The following is a 20,321-nucleotide window of genomic DNA, read 5'->3' on the forward strand; positions in this document are numbered from 1 at the left end:
GTCTCGTCCTATTTGTTTACAACGAAGCCGGCGAAAAATCAATACATGGACCGGTGGATAATGTTATATAACATATACGATGTTACTGGTAATATCAGAACTCATGGGTACAAACAAATGTACATTAAACCTCAGAAAGGCAGTAAAATTTAGACCGAGTTCCATTACAATTCACCTGTGTTAAAGGTAACTTCTGACAGGATGGCTCGTTGACACCCTGCCCCAGTTTCCTGTTGGGGAGCACAATGAGCTCTGCGCTCCTCCTTAATGACCACTTTGATGCCAGCGTGCCCCTGCTGCTCAAGCTGAGCCTGCCGGAGAACAGAGACACACACACACACACACACACACACACCTCGGTGCCAGCTCTCCCTGGCGTCTCCCTCAGCTGAGGAGACAGACAGTGCAGTTGAGCCAGTCACTGGAGCAGACAGGATGAGGCTGACCAGATGGTGACTTGGTAACTTGTGCTTCATGCCAGACGTTCGTTAGGCAGACAAAGCAGAGATAAATCAATCTTCATGAATATTAGGGGTGCAACGGTACAGGTAGCCCACGGTACAATACGTACCTCGGTTTTTGGCCACGGTTCTCGGTACGGTTTCGGTATGTGTTTTGTGCAGAGAACTTTTTTTTTCTCCCAAAATAATGTTTATAATTTATAATATTTATAATATAGCTCTCCTCTCTCTCTATCTCTCTCACTCACACACACACACACACACACACACACACACACACACACACCTGAACTGTCTGTGAACAGCCCCTAGCTCCTCCCTCTGCACACTCCTTTAGTCTTTCAATAGGTGAACACTCTGAAGCCACTTTCAAACAGAGATCTCGCTATATTGCCGTCATGGAAGACCGTCACTATGCTGACAGCCACAGTCTCTCACTGGGAAAGAAGGAGTTAGTCTATTGTGTTTTTTCTAACAGCCTTTCACCACCTCTCATCCCTGTCAGTCAACTCCTGCTCGACCTCGGTCTCTCTATCGCGCGCGGACACGCGGGCACGCGGACACGCGATCACACACATGCAGTGTGCAGTCCTGCTGGAACTCTAATAAAAGCTAAATGTGCTAAATCGCGCTAATAACTAATTAATTTCCCCCGCGATTGCGATCAGCGACCGCTCGTGCTGCCGCCTGTTTGTTTTTTTTCCCCCCTCTTCTGTGTGTGTGTGAGCTGCAGCACTTTCAGTGTGATGGGGGGGAGTCACTGTGAGTGTGTGGAGGCTCAACAGTGATTGGACATCAACTCGCGGGGGCGGGCTTTCGCCTTAAACGGCCAGGCACACACATACACGGCACAGCTGCCTGTAAAGTGTGGAGTTATTTTTGTCTCATTAATATCTGTAAACCATAGACTGTAAAAAGAATGGACGTAGCGTCCGTGACGTCACCCATTGGTTTTGGGGAGTCGTTTTTGTGACTCAAATATGGCGGCCTGAACAGCGCCATGTTGGATTGGCCGGCCGAGAACCCGCCCACTGGCCTCGAAGCAGCTGTCCACGGAGCTGCTCAGACCTGTCACTCAACGTTTCCGCGCCCTGATTGGCCAGAATTTTAACCTAATAACAGTAAAACTGTAGAGTTAAAAAAAAATTCACCCCCCTCAGAGTGTGTGCGGGGGTAGAAACTATCGATTGAGACGAAAAAACGTTCTGACACCAGGCTTTTAACATGTTTACTGAGGATGTAAAGTCGGCGATTTTAACATGGGGGTCTATGGGGAATGCTCCCTTCTGACACCAGCCCCCAGAGGAATTCGAGGGGATTGCAGTTTTTTGAACGCGGAAGTGAGCTTCACTTCTCAGACCGACAACTGCCCCCTTGCTGTAAACGCACAGAAGGTGATCTACAAATGTTCCTTGGTTTGCACACGTGTTTTGGTATCCACAAAGGGTGATCTACAAATGTTCCTTGGTTTGCACACGTGTTTTGCTATCCACAAATACAAATTTCTAATTTGTAACTTGTATTTTGGTTTTTACAAATAAATGTGTATTTGTAAATATATTGTATATTTGTAAATGTATAATTTTCCATTTGTAAAAACAAAAAAGCCATTTGTAAAACCGAAAATTCTGTCTGTGAAGTGTGACTCTGCATTTGTGGATCACCAATCACACACACGCATCTCTTTCCGCAATGACGTATTTCTGAGACAATCCTGCCGAGATCCACACAGAATCCACAAACTCACAGCTGCTGATTCACAAAGGGCCGCTCTCCTCACCAGGAGGGGCAGTGTTGGCGAGTAGCTGAATGAAAACTAACGAAGAAGACTGCTACTGGCTTATCTCGAGAAATTATTTTAATTCCCACTGTTAATGCGTCACTTTATTAAGTTTTAATGTTTTTTCATGCGATAAAGTAACTGTTAAGACCCCCAATATGCGGTTAGTTTATCCAAATGACGCCTCTTTGGAAGTTTGCTCCGCCGTTCGCGGAGCAGCGAAGCTCCATCTGTGGAGCAGCTAAGCTAACTAGGCTACCACCGGACGAGCGGTCTATCACAGAGGCTACCGCCGGGCTGCTGTGGTGGTCGGCTGGCTAACCTCCGCTGTCATCCAGGTCTCCCCCGGCTCGTTTTTTCCCCCGGAATGATGAAGCTGGTTAGCCAGCCCACCGCAGCAGCCCGGCTGCTGTTGAGATCTGATTAGATGTTTAGATGTTAGACTGTTTAGATCCCCAATATGTGGTTATTTTTATACAAATGACGCCTGTTTGGAAGTTTGCTCCGCCGTTAGCCTAGTTAGCTGCTAACTAGGCTACCACCGGACGAGCGGTCTATCACAGAGGCTACCGCCCGGCTGCTGTGGTGGTCGGCCGGCTAAGCCGCGGTCTCCTCCCAGGGGAGAAAACGACCTGCATTGTTAATGTCAACTGACTGACCGTTTCATTGTAAAACATTTATTTATTGTTGAAGCGGTGGTGACTGTACATAGCCCATCATAGACTAAATAGTTTTGTTTGTTGATATAGCCTACAGACTACACCACTCGAATGAGACAACATGTATCTCCTAAAAATAATTCATCCAGCCGGCGGTAAACCTCTAAAAAACTGCCGGTAGATTGATGGGCTCCTTTTCTCCCCTGGGAGGACGACGCAGATTAGCCGACCGACCACCTCAGCAGCCCGGCTGTTGCTTCTGTGATGATCCGCTCATCCAGAGGCAGCAACCGGGTTGGGGCTGGTCTATCCCCTGTAATGACGCCGCGGCTTAGCCGGCCGACCACCACAGCAGCCCCGGCTGCTTCCTCTGTGATGATCTGCTCATCCAGAGGCAGCAACTGGTTTACTGAAGTGCTCGTTTTCTCCCCCGAGAAGACGCCGCGGCTTAGCCGGCCGAACACCACAGCAGTCCGGCTATAGCCTCTGTGATAGACCGCTCGCCCGGTGGTAGCCTAGTTAGCAGCTAACTAGGCTAACGGCGGAGCAAACTTCCAAACAGGCGTCATTTGTATAAAAATAACCACATATTGGGGATCTAAACAGTCTAACATCTAAACATCTAATCAGATCTAAACAGCAGCCGGGCTGCTGCGGTGGGCTGGCTAACCAGCTTCATCATTCCGGGGGAAAAAACGAGCCGGGGGAGACCTGGATGACAGCGGAGGTTAGCCGGCCGACCACCACAGCAGCCCGGCTGTAGCCTCTGTAATAGACCGCTCGTCCGGTGGTAGCCTAGCTTAGCTGCTCCACAGATGGAGCTTCACTGCTCCGCGAACGGCGGAGCAAACTTCCAAAGAGGCGTCATTTGGATAAACTAACCGCATATTGGGGGTCTTAACAGTTACTTTATCGCATGAAAAAACATTAAAACTTAATAAAGTGACGCATTAACAGTGGGAATTAAAATAATTTCTCGAGATAAACCAATAGCAGTCTTCTTCGTTAGTTTTCATTCAGCTACTCGCCAACATTGCCCCTCCTGGTGAGGAGAGCAGCCCTTTGTGAATCAGCAGCTGTGAGTTTGTGGATTCTGTGTGGATCTCGGCAGGATTGTCTCAGAAATACGTCATTGCGGAAAGAGATGCGTGTGTGTGATTGGTGATCCACAAATGCAGAGTCACACTTCACAGACAGAATTTTCGGTTTTACAAATGGCTTTTTTGTTTTTACAAATGGAAAATTATACATTTACAAATATACAATATATTTACAAATACACATTTATTTGTAAAAACCAAAATACAAGTTACAAATTAGAAATTTGTATTTGTGGATAGCAAAACACGTGTGCAAACCAAGGAACATTTGTAGATCACCCTTTGTGGATAGCAAAACACGTGTGCAAACCAAGGAACATTTGTAGATCACCTTCTGTGCGTTTACAGATATTAATGAGACAAAAATAACTCCATAGTAAAGCAGCAAGAGCTGATGGACGCTGAATCTGAAATACCGCGGTCCAAGAGCGTATTGCACCGTGCAGGCCGTACCGATTTTACAGAGAACTGTTGCATCCCTAATGAATATCAACACCAGAGTCGAGGACCGGCCGCGCTACGGTGCTGGCTGGTCTGGACAGCGATCGTACCGAGCCGCGGCCGTGTGGTCGGTGAGGAGATGGTGCAGATGGAGGCAGCAGCTACGACCGGTCTAACTGGGTCAGGGATGGAAACCTTGAAAGCCCTGTGTGACAGCATTGGCATGCACATCATTTTCATTCAACTTCACATTTCAGTCAGTGTTTTGTGTTTGTCAGAAATGTTAATATCGTGGCGATGATAAAAAAAACTCTGTTCATCAGTCAGCATTCGAGGCGGGGGACAACAGGACAAGCGGTTCCTCGCTACCGATGAAGAACGAAGAACCCAGTCTGTGACTTACAATTTCCAAAAGACTTTCCAATCAGACCTGACAGACTAATGACTCACACTCTCACTTATGGTCTTTTCTTTCCAAACTGTGAAAAGCAAGAGAGATAGTGAGGGGTGGAGGGGTCTATCACCGACATGGCTTTAACACAATCAGCACAGGGACGAGAAGGAATGAATGAAGGAAGACCAGACCAGACAGACACATAGAGATAGACAGATAGATAGGTGGACAGACAGACACACAAGAGATAAATCCATTCATTCAAAATGGCTGAGGTCTCATACTGGGTGGGAAGCTGTCGTGAACTGGCGGATCTAAAGTTACTGGTTATGTAATCTTACTCTTTAGTTGTCTGCATTTCATTTAGCCAGCACTTTGGAAATCCACTTTAAATGTGTGCAATGTTTGAAGGGAAACAGCTGCAGAGCGAGAAGATGGGAGGCGATGGGTCTGTGCAGAGCAAGACAAGAAATTGGCTTTTACAGTGTGGACAGAAACAGATGAGACGGACAGAGCCAGAGAGAGCAGGAGGGAGAGAGAGGAGACAAACGGAGAAGAGGAAGAAAGGGAAAAGCCAGAGAGAAAGAGGGAGAGCGACAAATCAGACAAAAAGCACCGAGAGAAAAGAGCAGTGTAATTAGCAGGCTGAGAGTTTTACAGGAAGAACCCTGTGAACTAGGACACTTTATTCCCATATAATCTCAACTGACCTCCTCCTAGCAGTAAAGACAGAGGCTGAGAGAAAGGAGGGGAGGGGGGGCTGTTTGGCCTGAGTGTTGTGCAGAAATATGGGGAGCATCAGTGAAGGCCATGTAGGCCAAGCACAGCCGGAGGGTAGGAGCAGGGCAGGGCCAGAAGACAGACACACACACACACACACACACACACACACACACACACAGAAGTCCTACAGCGAAGCACTATGAAGAGGAGGAGGGAGGGGAGACGGCAGGAAGGAGGCGGGGGGGGGTGGGTGTTGAAACACAACCACTCTAAGAAATAGGCAGCACTACACACTGACATGTTCAGGATTGTATTTGTGTGTGTGACATCTCATCATTGATCCTCCACGCCACATGAAAACAATCTCGTCTCCTGGGTAACAGCTCCATGTCAGAATTAATCCCAGAGAGAGAGACAGAAACAAACAAACACAACTACAAACAGACGACCACATATAAGTGCTTCTGTTATAACCGGCATTCAGCTAGAAGGATTAAGGGACTGAAATTAAAAGTGTGGACTGAGTGAACCCTGGCCTACACCTGCCCCGACAAAAGGACCTGTCCACTTAACTTACACCACCTCTATTAGCCCCCAACCAATGGCTGCCACCATCCTTAATGTTCAGGCATGCAAGGGAATGGGGCCCCAAGATAGGAAGAGGTGGGTGTGGAGGGCAGAGGAGGGTTTAAAGGGAGAGTGAGGCTTCGAGTTGATGAGGACAGCAAAGAGGGGTGGGGAGGGGTTGACGGGATCAGGGCAAAGGCCAAAGCAGCTCCAGTTGTAAACACTCTCTTTGCCCCGGTGCAGTAACTCTCCTGCTGCAGAGGCAGGACAGGACAATGTGGAAGGAGGAGGTGGAGGAGGAGGAGGAGGAGGAGGAGGAGGGACAGCACAGAGAGATGAAAGGAAATGCTGATGCCATTGAGGGGGAGAAAGTGAAAATCCTCAAAACTGGAACAGCATGTCGAGTAAAACAAAGGAATGTGGAGGAATGAAGAAGAGAAGAGAAAAGAAGAGAAGGAGTGGAGGCTGAGTACAGCAGAGGAAGAGAGAGAGAGAGAGAGAGAGAGAGAGAGAGAACAGACTGGCAGAGGGGAAACCCTTGGGGTGCCTGCAGCAGCGACCAGGACACACGGGCAGAGAGATTCTCACTCACACACACCAAAAAAAAAAAAAAAAACACTAGCCACAATATCTGTGATGCTGATCACAGAGACAGACACCTTTTCAATCCAGTTACTGCTATTCTCCTCAGACTGCAGCAGCTATTATGGAAAATGTGCTTGTTGTGTTTCTTTGGAGCCATGTCTTCTTCACCTCCTCCCTCCAGCAACTTCTGGGCTGTTTTTCTGGCTCCAGCGCAGGTTTGGACCCAAACGAGTCTCTGCACAGTGACGAGCTACAGGCTGCTGCTGCTGCACACACTCACTCTGCCAGGCTGCTGGTGTCCAGAGTGGAAAACTCACAAAACTTGGACTGGATTAAAGAAACTGACTCTTAAATAACAAAAAAGAGTTAATGACAATTATTTATTTAAATTATGCAATATTGAGTCTCCATCTTTGCATTTGCGCCTTTTCTCAGTACAATGCCTGTACTTCATGAGCCTGGCAACTAATATAGGCAAATACATGCCACGTTTCTTCTCCATAGAGTTTGTAGGTTACTGCAATTTCTCTACATTATAAATTCATTTCTGATTCTGGCTACATCTGCGTAAATCTTTGAGTCTCTGGCTACAAGCTGAGAAGCCTTAAAGGCGACTGACCCGTGTGTGGACTCCTCTGGGGTTTCCCTCCCAGGGAGGGGAATAGTGGCTTGCTTTGCAATTTGCAAATTCTGTTTTCACATTTTCATAGTGAGGCATCAAGTATATAATGATGAGGGGGAGAAGAAAGCCCTGCCTGCAAACCCTGACGTGACAGGACAACCTGCAGAGAGATGCTGCAGATTTCACAAGGAGAAGTGGTTGCCACTTGCCACAGTGGTAGAAGAGGCCGTGTGTGTGTGTCCACAGTTTGCTCTCTGATAAGGGGGCAGCAATCTCTCACCAGACAACACGAGAGATTTTCCCAGCACCGCCTGTCCTCCTTTCCTCAGTTCAGATAAAATTTGATATTCACTGCACATCTTGCCGGTCGGAGAACAGAACAGAGACCGGAAACGAACAGAACTGAGCAGGTCTAGACATATCACTCCACTCCTCAAGTAATAAAGAAGGTGGCATAGTTAATGTCTACCAAATATGTATCAGGAATCAACCGGAGACAGTGTTAAACAGCAGCAACAACCACCAGCCTGCCTTCTATCTGCAAAGACACAACTGTGATTGCATTTAAACCACACACGCACACACAAGCCGTGCTATTTTTAGACCGGGGCTTCCAGAATTTCCCTCCCAATCCCCGTTTTAATAAGCCTGCCCTCAAACTGACTGTACACAGCTCTGGAACTCAAATTTGATCAAACACTGTTTCCGCTCCCGCTGCAGTCTCACACTGAACAGAAACAGCAGCAGAGAGACGGGGCAGGGGATGGTCTCCACTCTCCAGCTGTCCAGAGGAAGAGTGGACTTTGCACAGGTACCGAAAAATGCACTGACTTTAAGTAAATAGGCTAGACGAAGAAATCTATACAGAGAGATCTGGTGAGCTTGTGAAAGACGGAAGCATTGTCTTGTTTTGAGATTTGAGGTGCGATTAACATTTTTCAGGTTTCCATCATAAGAGGGGGAACAATACTTTCTCTCAGTAATTTAAAGCTCTCAACCAGGTCTGATCCAGAGCTATACAAGAGAAGCAGCAATTCATATCACACGCAGGAAATAAAATCCAGAGATAAACCCGAGCTCTAACAGGAGGCACTACTACTGTACCCTAATTTGCAGATATACCCACAAAACGCTACAGATAAAAACTTGATCACCTTGTTTTTCTCTGTGTGCATTCGTGCAAATGTGCACAGCCACCACCACCACACAGGCTCACGCACACACGCACACACACACACACACACACACACACACACACACACACACACACACAGGCCTCATTAACATCCCTGTTGAATGGCGCAGCATGGCGGGTTCAAAGCGTTCTACCCCTCCAGCAGCGATTCAAGCTTTTCCTCAGCCTGCCAAATTCTTTCATTCTTTTTAAACAAGGTCTTAATCTGCCTTGAAACACTGCAGAGTTCTCCTGCAGCAGAGCCAGAGGCCCTGAGGGAACACAGAGTGGGAAGTCTCCCTCTCTCACAGGCATGGATGGACAAAGCAGAGGGCCCCTCCTCTCTCTCTCTGTGGGGACAATAGTGCAGGAGGAGAGTGGAAGGGCCCCGACACTGAGCACAGGACCTGAAATGACCCAACACCACGTGCCAACACGGGCCTCTCTCCTCAGACCACACAGAACCACATCACAGAAACCTGTTTGGAAAAAAAAGAAAGAGAAAAAAAGAAGAAGAGGCGCAGCCGGAGTATACTACTTTACAAACAGCGGCCCTCCCTCAGCAGGCCTCTGCATCAGCAGGCACTTCACATCAAACGCTGGCGTTTTAATACAGCTCCATCAAAAGACAAATACTTCCTGTTATCCCTCCACTCCTCTCTTACCGAGGGGGCATCTATCGCACCATGGAGATGAACTAAATCACATTACCTCACTGGCAAAGCCATCTGGCATGCAGCTACTGGAGGACAACAACAACTAAACAACAACTCCAACCTGCTTCATCACAGCCTATGGGGTCTAATGTCCTACAAGACACTCAGGGTGAGGTTAATAAATCTGGTTTAAAAACATAGGCCTCCGTCTACACTCGGGTAATGACAGGGAACTGAAAGTTTGATGGACAAAGGCAAAGTCGGTCTCATCTTTTAAACTGTTCATTGGACGTAGCATGAAGGTATAAGCCTAACCCCCAATTTCCACTGGATCCGTCTCTGACTCCGATGCGGTTTAGCTTCATTTGACGTCTCCGATCTGTCTCTGGAGACCACTGGAGAACCACAAACTATCATGATAACAGCCGTGTATAAAGTGAGATTAAAATGTTAAAGGACAATTCCAGGCGAATTCAACTCAGGGATGTATTTTCATATCATTTTAGGTCTAAAAGAATGAATCTGAAGATTTTCAGTTTAATCGCTCCTGTTTTGCGGTAGTTGCGTCTGTCCGCGCATCGCCACGGCAGCAATGAATGGGAGTGGATGTAAGTTCCGCTGTTTAGGCTGTTTCCAGCCCTCAAAGCCGCAATTTTTTTCCACAGACAGCATCAGATGGAGACTCAAACATGCACCGAGAAGTTTATTTACTTCAAGCAAGCCGACATGTTTGTAAAACTAGATCTAATTCAAAGTCTCCCGGAGTCTCGCGCGAGACCCAGTTGCCGTGCTCGGTGTGTTCAGGTGCAGTGGGAAAAGCTACCGTTTGTGTCATAAACACGGGAATATCAACTCTTTACTTGCTTCAAGTAAAAAAAACTTCTCGGCGCATCTTTGAGTAGCCATCTGACGCTGTCTGTGGAAAAAAATGTACACTTCAAGCAAGTAAAGAGTTGATATTCCTGTGTTTATGACACAAGCGGTAGCTCCTACTGCACCTGAATACACCAGCACTGCAACTTCGGGCTCGCGCGAGACTCCGGGAGACTTTGAATTAGATCGACTTTTACAAACATGTCGGCTTGCTTGAAGTAAATAAACTTCTCGGTGCATGTTTGAGTCGCCATCTGACGCTGTCTGTGGAAAAAAAATGCGGCTTTGAGGGCTGGAAACAGCCTAAACAGCGGAACTTACATCCACTCCCATTCATTGCTGCCGTAGCGATGCGCGGACAGACGCAACTACCGCAAAACAGGAGCGATTAAACTGAAAATCTTCAGATTCATTCTTTTAGACCTAAAATGATATGAAAATACACCCCTGAGTTGAATTCGCCTGGAATTGTCCTTTAACAACAGATCCCTTTTAGTATATTTTTTTTTTGGCTTTTTGCCTTTATTTGATAGCACAGTATAGATAGACAGGAAAGGGGGAGGCAGAGAGAGGGGGAATGACATGCAGGAAAGGTCTGCCCGACGTGGGATTCGAACCGGGGACGCCTGCGTTGAGGACTGTAGCCTCTACATGGGGCGGCCGCCTTAACCACTGCGCCACGCACCGCCCCACAACAGATCCCTTTTGTCTTTGTGAGGTTGATCTTCTGTCAGGCTACAGTACTTTGTTTTTTTTTCAGTTTGTGTTCTTGTAGAATGGGCATGTTGTATCATAAAATATTGTAGTTTTCCACCTCCATGATGAAAATGTTTTCATCCATGACATCCTGTCATGAGTTTTAGGACCCTCTGACTGCTTGGCGCCTTGTTGTTTGTGCCAGCAGGTGAAACTAACTAAGAAACTAAGTTTCTGTTTCCAGCGGATCATTTCTCAGTAAACACACATACACAATCCGACGGAAAGGTGCCGCATTGCTGCTCCTTCCTCGTCGTGACTTGCGAAAGTTAAAGTGAAACTTAAGTGAGAGCCGGGTTCCTACCATGCTCCTCAAAGCTGCTTAGTGCCAATGAAGGCGATAGAGACCATAATGATACAGACCCCCTCAGGCCATGACAGAGGTGTCATTCAACCTGTTGTAAGTCGATGTACCATCACAAAAGTTATGAAAATATTATATGAAGGTTGAAAAGTTCCTTAGTGTTGGTTTAACTTCAAAAGTCACAAATTACCAATCAAGTGCATCACTTTTTATTGTGTCCTTTTTGTGTATTTAAGAGCATCTATCAAACTGCTCTGCTGAGGACCACTGGAAACCTTTGGAGGCAAGAGGCAACTAACCCAGTGAACATAGCGGACACAGACTGGGGGCGGTGGTCTCAGACATCCCCACTCTGGCCGCCGACTGTAACAGTATGCTTGTTACGCTGGATGACAGATGAACACACACAACTGTATGGGTCCAAGTGACGTGTGTATCCATGTGATGGCCGGAGGGGTTGCTGGGTTCATACTGATCAATGTTTCCCAGCCCACTGCATTGGAGGGGGGGGGGGGGGTCATGCACTACCCTCACAATTGAATCCCCTAACCCTCCCAAAGTATAAGCAAAGAAAATGTGTGTTTTTTTTACCTAATGCATGTGCACTCGTTTTATCCAAGCTGAGTGTGAGAGCTGCTGCTGCAGCTGTCTGTTATTCACAGTGATGTTCCGCTCCTCTCCTCCGCTCTGCTTTCTGTTTCACCCTGAAGCCCCTCCCACAGGCACAGAGTGCAGGAGAGACTAGTAGGGATGTCATACCAGAAATTTGGTAGACAGTACCATTATCAATGTAATTTCTACATGTATTTATAACAAGAGAATGAGATCACACATCATCACATCACAAATCATATTCCATATTCCACTTAGGTAACATACTGGTGCTCACCTCCACAGTCTAAATGGCCAAGAACACCAATACTTAACATGACAAATCTGGCTGTAAGGTCTCTCTCCCCCTGTCCTTGTGATCACACATCCTGTGACATCTTCTATAGACACTAGGGTTGTTCGGTATACCGGTACTAGAGTGGTACCGGGGTACTGACGCATTTAAAACGGTACCATACTGCGCTTAGATGGGACCGGTACTTTCATTTTGCGCCGCCGGCAGCGGTGACGTCGCCGCGTGAAGTCGCCGCATTGTAATTTGAGCCGAGGCGAGCGAGTGAGCGAGTCACAAACGAAGCAAGGTGCTTTTTTTTTATTACCGTTACAGCGCCACCTGTCCATGTGCCTGTGTTTATGTGTGTCTGTGTGTGTGTGTGCGCGAGAGAGACGGGCCGCCACAGACTCGTTAATTAATGCAAACAGCTGGTTGATAAGTTCGTTTTTACCGCGGATCACCACTGGCATGCTCTCTGTCTCTGTGTGTCTCTCTCTCTCTCTCTCCCTCTCTCTGTGAGTGAGTGAGTGAACAGCGCTACGCGGAGATGAATTAACGGAGCGATATTGCGTTGATGGGAGGGTGGGGGGAGGGGCTTGGTCTTGATTCTGTGGCGCTGCATATGGGAAACAATAGGTGTGTGTTTGTGTAAAATGAACGTTTGTGTTTCATTCTATAAACTACTGAGAACAATTTCTCCCAAAAATTACAACTGGTCAAAATAACAAAAAATGATGCAGTGTTTTCAGACCTCAAATAACGCAGTTGATAATCATTTTTAAACAGACCACTAATGATTTAATTTAGGAAGAGTTCAGTCCTGATGCATATGTTATAGTTCTAAGATTTTCTATTAAAATAAAGTCAATAATGACATTTTTTGTGTTCTCTTTTTATTTGGAAAAGTACCGAAAAGTATCGAAAAACATGTTGGTACCGATACCGGTACCAAAATGTTGGTATCGTGACAACACTAATAGACACTACACTATCGAGGATGATGTGTTGAATCAGACTGATGCATCCAGAGTCCAGACCACACCGACCTCCCAGCATCCCCCATTTTGGCCTCTCCAGCTCTCATCATCAACAGTTTTCAGGTTAAGTTTCATCAAAACCGATCTTGTCTTGCCTATACGTGGATCCAGAGATTGAGACGGTTCTATTGAAACTGATTTCAGTCGGAAATGTTCCTCTTATAAATGCTAGCATGATCAAGCTCTGTCATTCTTTATACATTCCTGACTAACACGTAAATCTGAACAGTCGGTAAACCTGCATGTAACACATGGAGATTTCAATATACCAGAAGAAGAAATTCTATAAAACATGGCTACCTTTTATTTAACCTGACAACAAGCTGGTCCACTGCCATCTGTGATCAAAAACACCAGCATGAGAATTAGTGTAGAGCAATGTTTTGTGACTCTCTGTCATCAATGTGGTTCTGATAAACCTGCAGAAATGACACGGATCCCTCATCAGACACTCCCCGAAAGAAAACTGGAAAATCGTGAGGACGGGAGATCTAGAGACGCCATATCAACAAACTGACATCTCTGTTCATTATAAATCAATTACAAGCAACCAGAGCAGTGGTTAAAGGAGGATAATTGAACCTGAGTAACCGATAAGAAGGGAAGGAAGGTAAACAGTTGAGTGGACAATAACCTCCCTAATGAGCCACAGGGCCTGTTCGAGTCCACCTATTATCCTTCTAATGGATCCGGGAGGAATTCCTTCAGATGGCATTAAGAGGGCCCCCAGAGAGATCTAAACCGGGGGTGGGGAGGCCGCTTTTATTCTTCACTGTGCCTCACTTCTTGGCCCTGTCATTCAGGTCAATTGGTCATGCTCTCCCCCCGCTCTCTCTCTCTCTTACACACACACACCAAACACTCAAGTGTGCATGTCCAAAGCAAGGAACCAAACACTGTGCCTCCTGTAGTCACGGGGGCCCAGGGCCTGTCAGCGCATCTGGACCGAGCTAGTCGGCATTAGATCAATGCTGTCAGAGCAGCAGCGGCCGCATCGACAGCAATTCCCCAATGTTTCCTGCCCCGGGAGCTTATCAAAACCAACTTCTTAATACGCATATTGCAATTCTGATCACGAGTGTGATTCTCACAACAAAGGCTTTTCTGTTTTTTTCCTCCCCTCTGCTACGTCAGAGATGGGATGGGAATGCAGGTATAGGAAGAGTGCGACGTTGGCAGGCCACTCACTGAATGCTAACAAAGAGAGGGGAGGAGGAAAAGTACAAGTGTGGCATCAAATTACACTGGCTGTGGGAGTGGGGGTGTGCTTGCATGGGTCAGGAAAGGACAGGGAGCATGAGGCCGGGGGGTGGTGGCGGTTGTAGCCAGAGCCACATGGTGCAGATGCACTGCTGCTGACCGCTGCTTACACCGGGGGTAAACACACTGATGTGATAAAAGCCGACACACATTTAGCAGAACCGCTCGTGAGCTGCTTCCCCCTCAGGCCAAACAATAGGAAAAATCACACGCAGGGAACAGTAAATATAAAAAACTAATTCTTGATGGTGGGTGTGGCCTGATCCTGAGCTCCAGAGAAAGAAAAAGAGATTCCTGCCTTGCTTCAATGTGTTCCAGATGGTGATGTAATTTTATTTCTGGAAACGCAGAGCTGACTCTGGCTGCGGCTCGCCACAAGTGATACATAAACTGAGCAAAAGGAGAGTCCAACCAGGCAAATATGCGGGTCTCCTACCACGGCACACAAACTACAGACAGGCTGTGTTGTCAATAATGCAACTTGAAACAACACAGACTCTGATTCAAACCACACACGCAACAGAGAGACGATGCCAAGTGCTGCGTGTGCACACTCAGGAAAACTCTGCCCCAAGTTTTTAAAGTTAAAAATCTGTGACAGGACTCATGACCAATCAGAGGTGTCAGTATTTAGCCAAGAGCAATGTTGACAACAATCCCACCCATTCAAGTTCATTAGAGTGCTGCCTATGTAGTTTCTCCTGTCACTGTTAACTGTGTAGGTAAGTTTCACATCAGCAGTTTTCCTTCTGTGACATTTCGAAAGTTCAGTGGAAAAATTCAATTTGGAGTTTGGAGCTTTTGAACACCTGAAATCGACACTTTTGGAAACGCTGCTGACCTCTTTTTACTGTGAAAACTCCACAGGGTGGTGTGTTATAGACGGGAGGGGCAGAAGCTGAGACCTCTGGAAACCGTGACACAGACAGACACAGTGACTCCTTGATTTGGTCTCATCACCCTCAACTACCAGTGGTGAAAACAAGACGGAAAACCAATTACAAGCGTTACTGACCTTGTTGTCTTTGTTAGCAGCCTCTTTTGTGGCATTTTGTGCGACTAATCTGCTTCCTGTTTACTTTGGCTCCTATGCCAAGTGTACAGCGATTGTTTGGGTATGAAAAATGCAGTTTTACCTCAACACACACACATACTTTTCCTCTACATATGTCTAACTATACCTCCATTTGGTGATAGTGGTGATTTCGGCGAAAGAGAATTAAGGTAGAGGCACAAAACTGTTGACATGACACAGGACACAGTCACAGTGACCCATAGTCTGAGCACCTACAATGATGTAACCCAGGCTGATAAATGCTACATTTCCTTTTAGTGTGGTTTAGGCTTGCAATGATTAATCGATTAATCAGTTATTTGATTAAAAGATTGGCGTAGGTAAGGGTTAATCTGAGTCATGTATCAAACAAAGGCCAAAAAATTCCCTGGAATCAGTGTCTGAAATGAGAAAACTTTCTTGATTTTATCTAGTTGTAAATTGCAAATCTTGTATCTCAGGACTGAAAGATAAAGCCAAAGCAATGTGTGTATGACAGACTCTAAATAGACTCAACAAGTTTAGCAATAAGAAAATTGATAGAATAGAAAGACTGGTAGTTAGGTGTGCTCCCTGCCTAGCTCATAAACATCTAAACATGATAATGAAGCATGCACTACAAGTGACATGCAAACAGCCAATCATTTACCAGGTGTGCTGTTCAACTGCATCAATCCCAATACTTTAGCTGCACCCACTCTTTGGAGTGTGCAACATGTTTGTTGTCGGTCAGAACCAGTATCTCAGTCTGAGTCCATGCTGGAAAGAAGCACAGAAACTACGCTGCATGACCAAACATGCAAACAAAGCACATTACCCAGGCAGCAGCACAGCATTGCTAAGGATGTGCAGGTGAAAAATCTTGCTTCAGAAATTATGTGAAATTCAAAATTTTTTCTCCAAGTCTTTATAGCAATTATATCATTACATATTATTGATATTGACTGATGTGAAATGCCATATGCCGTGCCCTCCTGCCATACTATATGGAGGCCAGTTTCGATATTTTACAGATGAGCATGACCCTTGAAAGCGAACAGACTGTTATGATATTAATTTTTTGTTGCTATGACAGAGGAACTGTTGCTTTACGGTACCTATACAATTAAGTGTTGTTGGAGCCACCCGACAATCTAAGAAAACACACTACTGAGATAAAATGGGAGACTGAAGACCAGAAGAAGGAAAAAAAACACTGAATGCAATGATATGGCATTTTACCATGATGACATGGGAAATATTGTTCACATTTTTATTACAGTCTTGCATCATAATGTGAATTGGATATCAGCAGATGTGGTAACGCCCTGCTTGAGACCCTAAATGCAACATTGTGTTGACTATTGTTATTATTATTTGGAATCAGTGTTGATGAGTGGCTGATCAGCATACATTCAATTGACAAGCTGCCCAGACTACCACTGCTGCAGTGTGAGAGTGTGTATATGTGTGTATGTGTGTGTGATGTGTATGTCCAATGCACATCAAACACCACTGCATGGGAACTTGCCGGTTTATGACGAGAACCAAATTAGACGTGACATCCTAACCCCCCCGACCCACCGTCCTTCATTTCTCTGCTCGAAAGCCTTTAATCCTCCCTGAGGTACATCCCATTGGACATTCCAGGTTGTCCTGCGAAGGAGCACTGGCACATTATGGGGGGGGGGGCAGATTTGACTGCCATTTTCCTCCCACTGTGAACTAATGTGCTTAAAATATACACACAATCACCTGCAATGTTGTTTTCTCCTGACAAAAAAAAAAAGAGTTGAAGAGGAGCAGGGCAAGCACAAGAGGATTTGGCAAGGATGCTAATGCTGTGCCATTGTGCAGGAAATGATTCTATTGTTTTCAGCAGGAGGATTAAGGTACCCAGAGTGTTTGGCTGTAATGGTTTTATTAAAGAGCAGGGGATGCGCCAAAGCTCAGTAAAAAAAAAACAAAAAAACTCAGCTACACACTAAATCATATCTGTTTTGTACAACATGTACAAAATGGAGCAATCTGTAAGCAATGACATTTTCTTGATAAGTGTGGTCAGTAATGTCAACATGCATTTCATTCACACAACCTGAGAATGAGTCCAATTAGCATGACTCTCCCCAGGTCTTATTTCATGCATATTAATGTGCTGTCATGATGGTTTCTGCCTTTTCACATTGTACTGCACATACTTATGCAGAGCCACTAAATCAGACTCTTTCTCTGCCAGCAGCATACTGTTTCTACTGGTGCTGACATTGCTGCAGTCACTAAATATCACTATTGTGGTGAAAAAGGTTTGCTTTCATTGTTCCCTCTCTCTTTTTTCCCTTTTATTAAGCAGGAAAAAAATGGAGGAAAGCTGGCCTTTTTTTTTTTGGTCCAGCGTGTCAACACTCCACAGGTTGCTATAAGCACAATAAAACCACAATAAAGACAAGACAGTAATCTGTCCGTGAATGCCTCATGAGGCAGAAGTCCAGCCCCTGTGGGTGCCAGCGGTGTCCGCCACAACCACCACCACCACCACCACCGTGCCATGATGGAGCAGGGGGAGATAAAACAAAGCCGAGCCGTGTGAGGAGGGAGAGGAGGGGGCAGCAGAGGAGGTCTCCCTCGGCTGCAGACAGTCTCCTGTACGAGGCGGCAGCAGCAGCGGTGCACACACAGTACCGCGTTGAAAACAGCGTGTCAACACCCCAGTCATCTTCCTGTTGTCATTTTACACACTACACCCGTTAGGTTTCCTCCCAACAAACACAGCGCGGACGTTGTTTTATGCGCGCTGTGTTCAAACAGCAGCCACCACGACCACGTAACGACAAGCCGCGTGGTGCTGTTGCACGAAGGAGAGGGGAGCGGAGCAGAGCACAGCCACCATTACCTCCGATAATAACAACAACAATAACACGGAGACACAACAATAAAACAACACGGAGCTGACTAACCTGCGGGTGTTGCTCCAAATATCCGCACAACCGGCACTCTCTTCACGTCGCTCTCCCTGAATTCAGAGTAGCAGACATCCAGGTCCTTCACGGGTCTTGCCAGGTAGTAGTCTGCGGTGACGATGCGCACGGCGAACATGACTGACTGCCTGCCGCGTCCGTCAACAGAGGGACCGACCGACCGACCGACCGACAAGGGGGGGGGGGCAAAGAAACTACTGTTAGGAGTCCATAAGATGCAGGGACCTCGGCGGCCAGTAGATACCAACCGAGGGGAGTGCTGTCACTGGGTTAAAACAACGACGAAGCGGAGGGGAAGCCCGGCTGTGTCCCATGAAAAAAAAAAAAAAAAAAACGCGAACAAAGCTGCGGCCGTTGAAGTCCAACTGCGGCTGCACGAGCTCAACTCAGCGGCGGCGGGTGGTTGTCCGACACCGTGCAGCTGCTGTCGGGTCCATGTTTGTGGCTGTCTTCCTTCGTGATTTCTAACCCCACTCTCTCTGTAGTGTTTTTTGTTTTCAGCCAGGAAAACGCTCCCCCGGGCTTCCGGTATGTAGCGCTATCTTTCCAAATCACGTCCCAGAACTAGTCCCAGCCAGTCCCGTTTAATCAGACAGCCCCTCGCTTGTGCTCCCTCTCCTTCCATAACAGGCTGGCCTAACGTTAGCTAACCTGCGACGGATTCCAAGGCGCTCAGGATGCAGAGGATCAGGACTTCCGCTGAGGATTTTCACAATAAAAGCCACGGGCGTAATGATACAAAACATGGGCAAAATACGTTAAATTGTATTTATTACCTGATATATGCTCATGTCATATTACTAGAATGGAACAAAGTTATTTTATATCATATAAATAATGTACACTATTCTGTCATAACACCACGACATATAATTTATCAACAGTAGCCTACAATCTGCATCATTTTATATTATAGTCTGGTATAATATAATATTATTATGGCATACTTTAGTCATATGGTTTATTTATGTTTATCCTTTTTATTACACTGATAGGAAAACATTATAATTTTTATTTTAATTATTTTATGACATTCTCCCTTCGACTATACATAATGAATATCCACTATACTTTTTTAAACCTCTCATCAAATACATACTATATCACATAAACCTTAAAATACACACACACATTGTAGACATAGCCTTTGTATCTCTTCATTTGTACGTCTCTTTACTTGTCTCACTTTTTGATTGTTGCCATTCACTTGGCTATTATATTGTACTCTGGAGACAAGAATAACATTAGTGATCTAAGTCAATAGTCAGGCTGGCTCTACTGATTTTCACTGTGTACTTTGAGCAGGTATCTAAACAAATACAATTTAGCTACAACATATAAACCGAAAGGCCAGGGCAGACACTTCCTGTATTGTAAGAAGTGTCCATTAAACCACACTCAAAGCTCAATTATTGATCTGCTGTGCACACTTCACAATTTAAACTAGCACAGGAAGCCGAGGCTCATCCCTAATATGCCATTTATGTTATATGATCCCAGCATTCCAATCAAATTATACTATGGTTTGAAAAAACTATGCAACCATAAATACTTAAAAGTTAGAAATACATGTTAGACCTTTGAGCGTCAGTAGCACTTGCAATGCAGCAATGCCACCCCCAATTTCAAAATAACTTTGGGGGACTCTTATTCTACGACTGAAAATATTTCAGTTTAGGAAGAGGAAACAGGTCGGTATAGAATATTCAGTTCAGCTTGACATCTTTTCAACTCTTCCACTGCAGCATCAACACAAGGATCAGACCCTGATCAAAGACATGTAAAGCTTTGCATCTCTTATGGTTTAGGGATAAGTTTTTTTTTTAATTGGCTGATATAATTCCTGTGATTGAAGACATAAAAAGACCAATACATACAATACAAAACAAAAATCATATCACAGAAGGAAAAATCCACAAAGAAATTATATGAATATATAAGTCCTATTGAAATATTCTAGTAAGAGACTGGGTTGCAGTTGTCGCAGATATACATATATGTGAGCCTGTACAAGAATTTTACATTTATGTAAGAA

At 45.6% G+C, this 20,321-nt stretch overlaps 1 protein-coding gene across 1 annotated transcript in view; it reads right to left on the reverse strand.

The window, feature by feature from the left end:
* The window catches only part of rev3l (REV3 like, DNA directed polymerase zeta catalytic subunit), a 92,987-nt gene extending 74,062 nt beyond the window's left edge, over positions 1-18,925 (reverse strand). Inside the window, exon 1 of the mRNA XM_085771748.1 lies at positions 18,266-18,925. Coding sequence (XP_085627874.1) covers positions 18,266-18,404 — 139 coding nt within the window. The 5' untranslated portion in view covers positions 18,405-18,925. The remainder of the gene's footprint in view (positions 1-18,265) is intronic.
* Between the last annotated feature and the right edge of the window lie 1,396 nt (positions 18,926-20,321).

This window comes from Trachurus japonicus, chromosome 24, assembly GCF_045865225.1.
Source record: "Trachurus japonicus isolate A0001 chromosome 24, Traja_1.0".
NCBI classification, from domain to species: domain Eukaryota; kingdom Metazoa; phylum Chordata; class Actinopteri; order Carangiformes; family Carangidae; genus Trachurus; species Trachurus japonicus.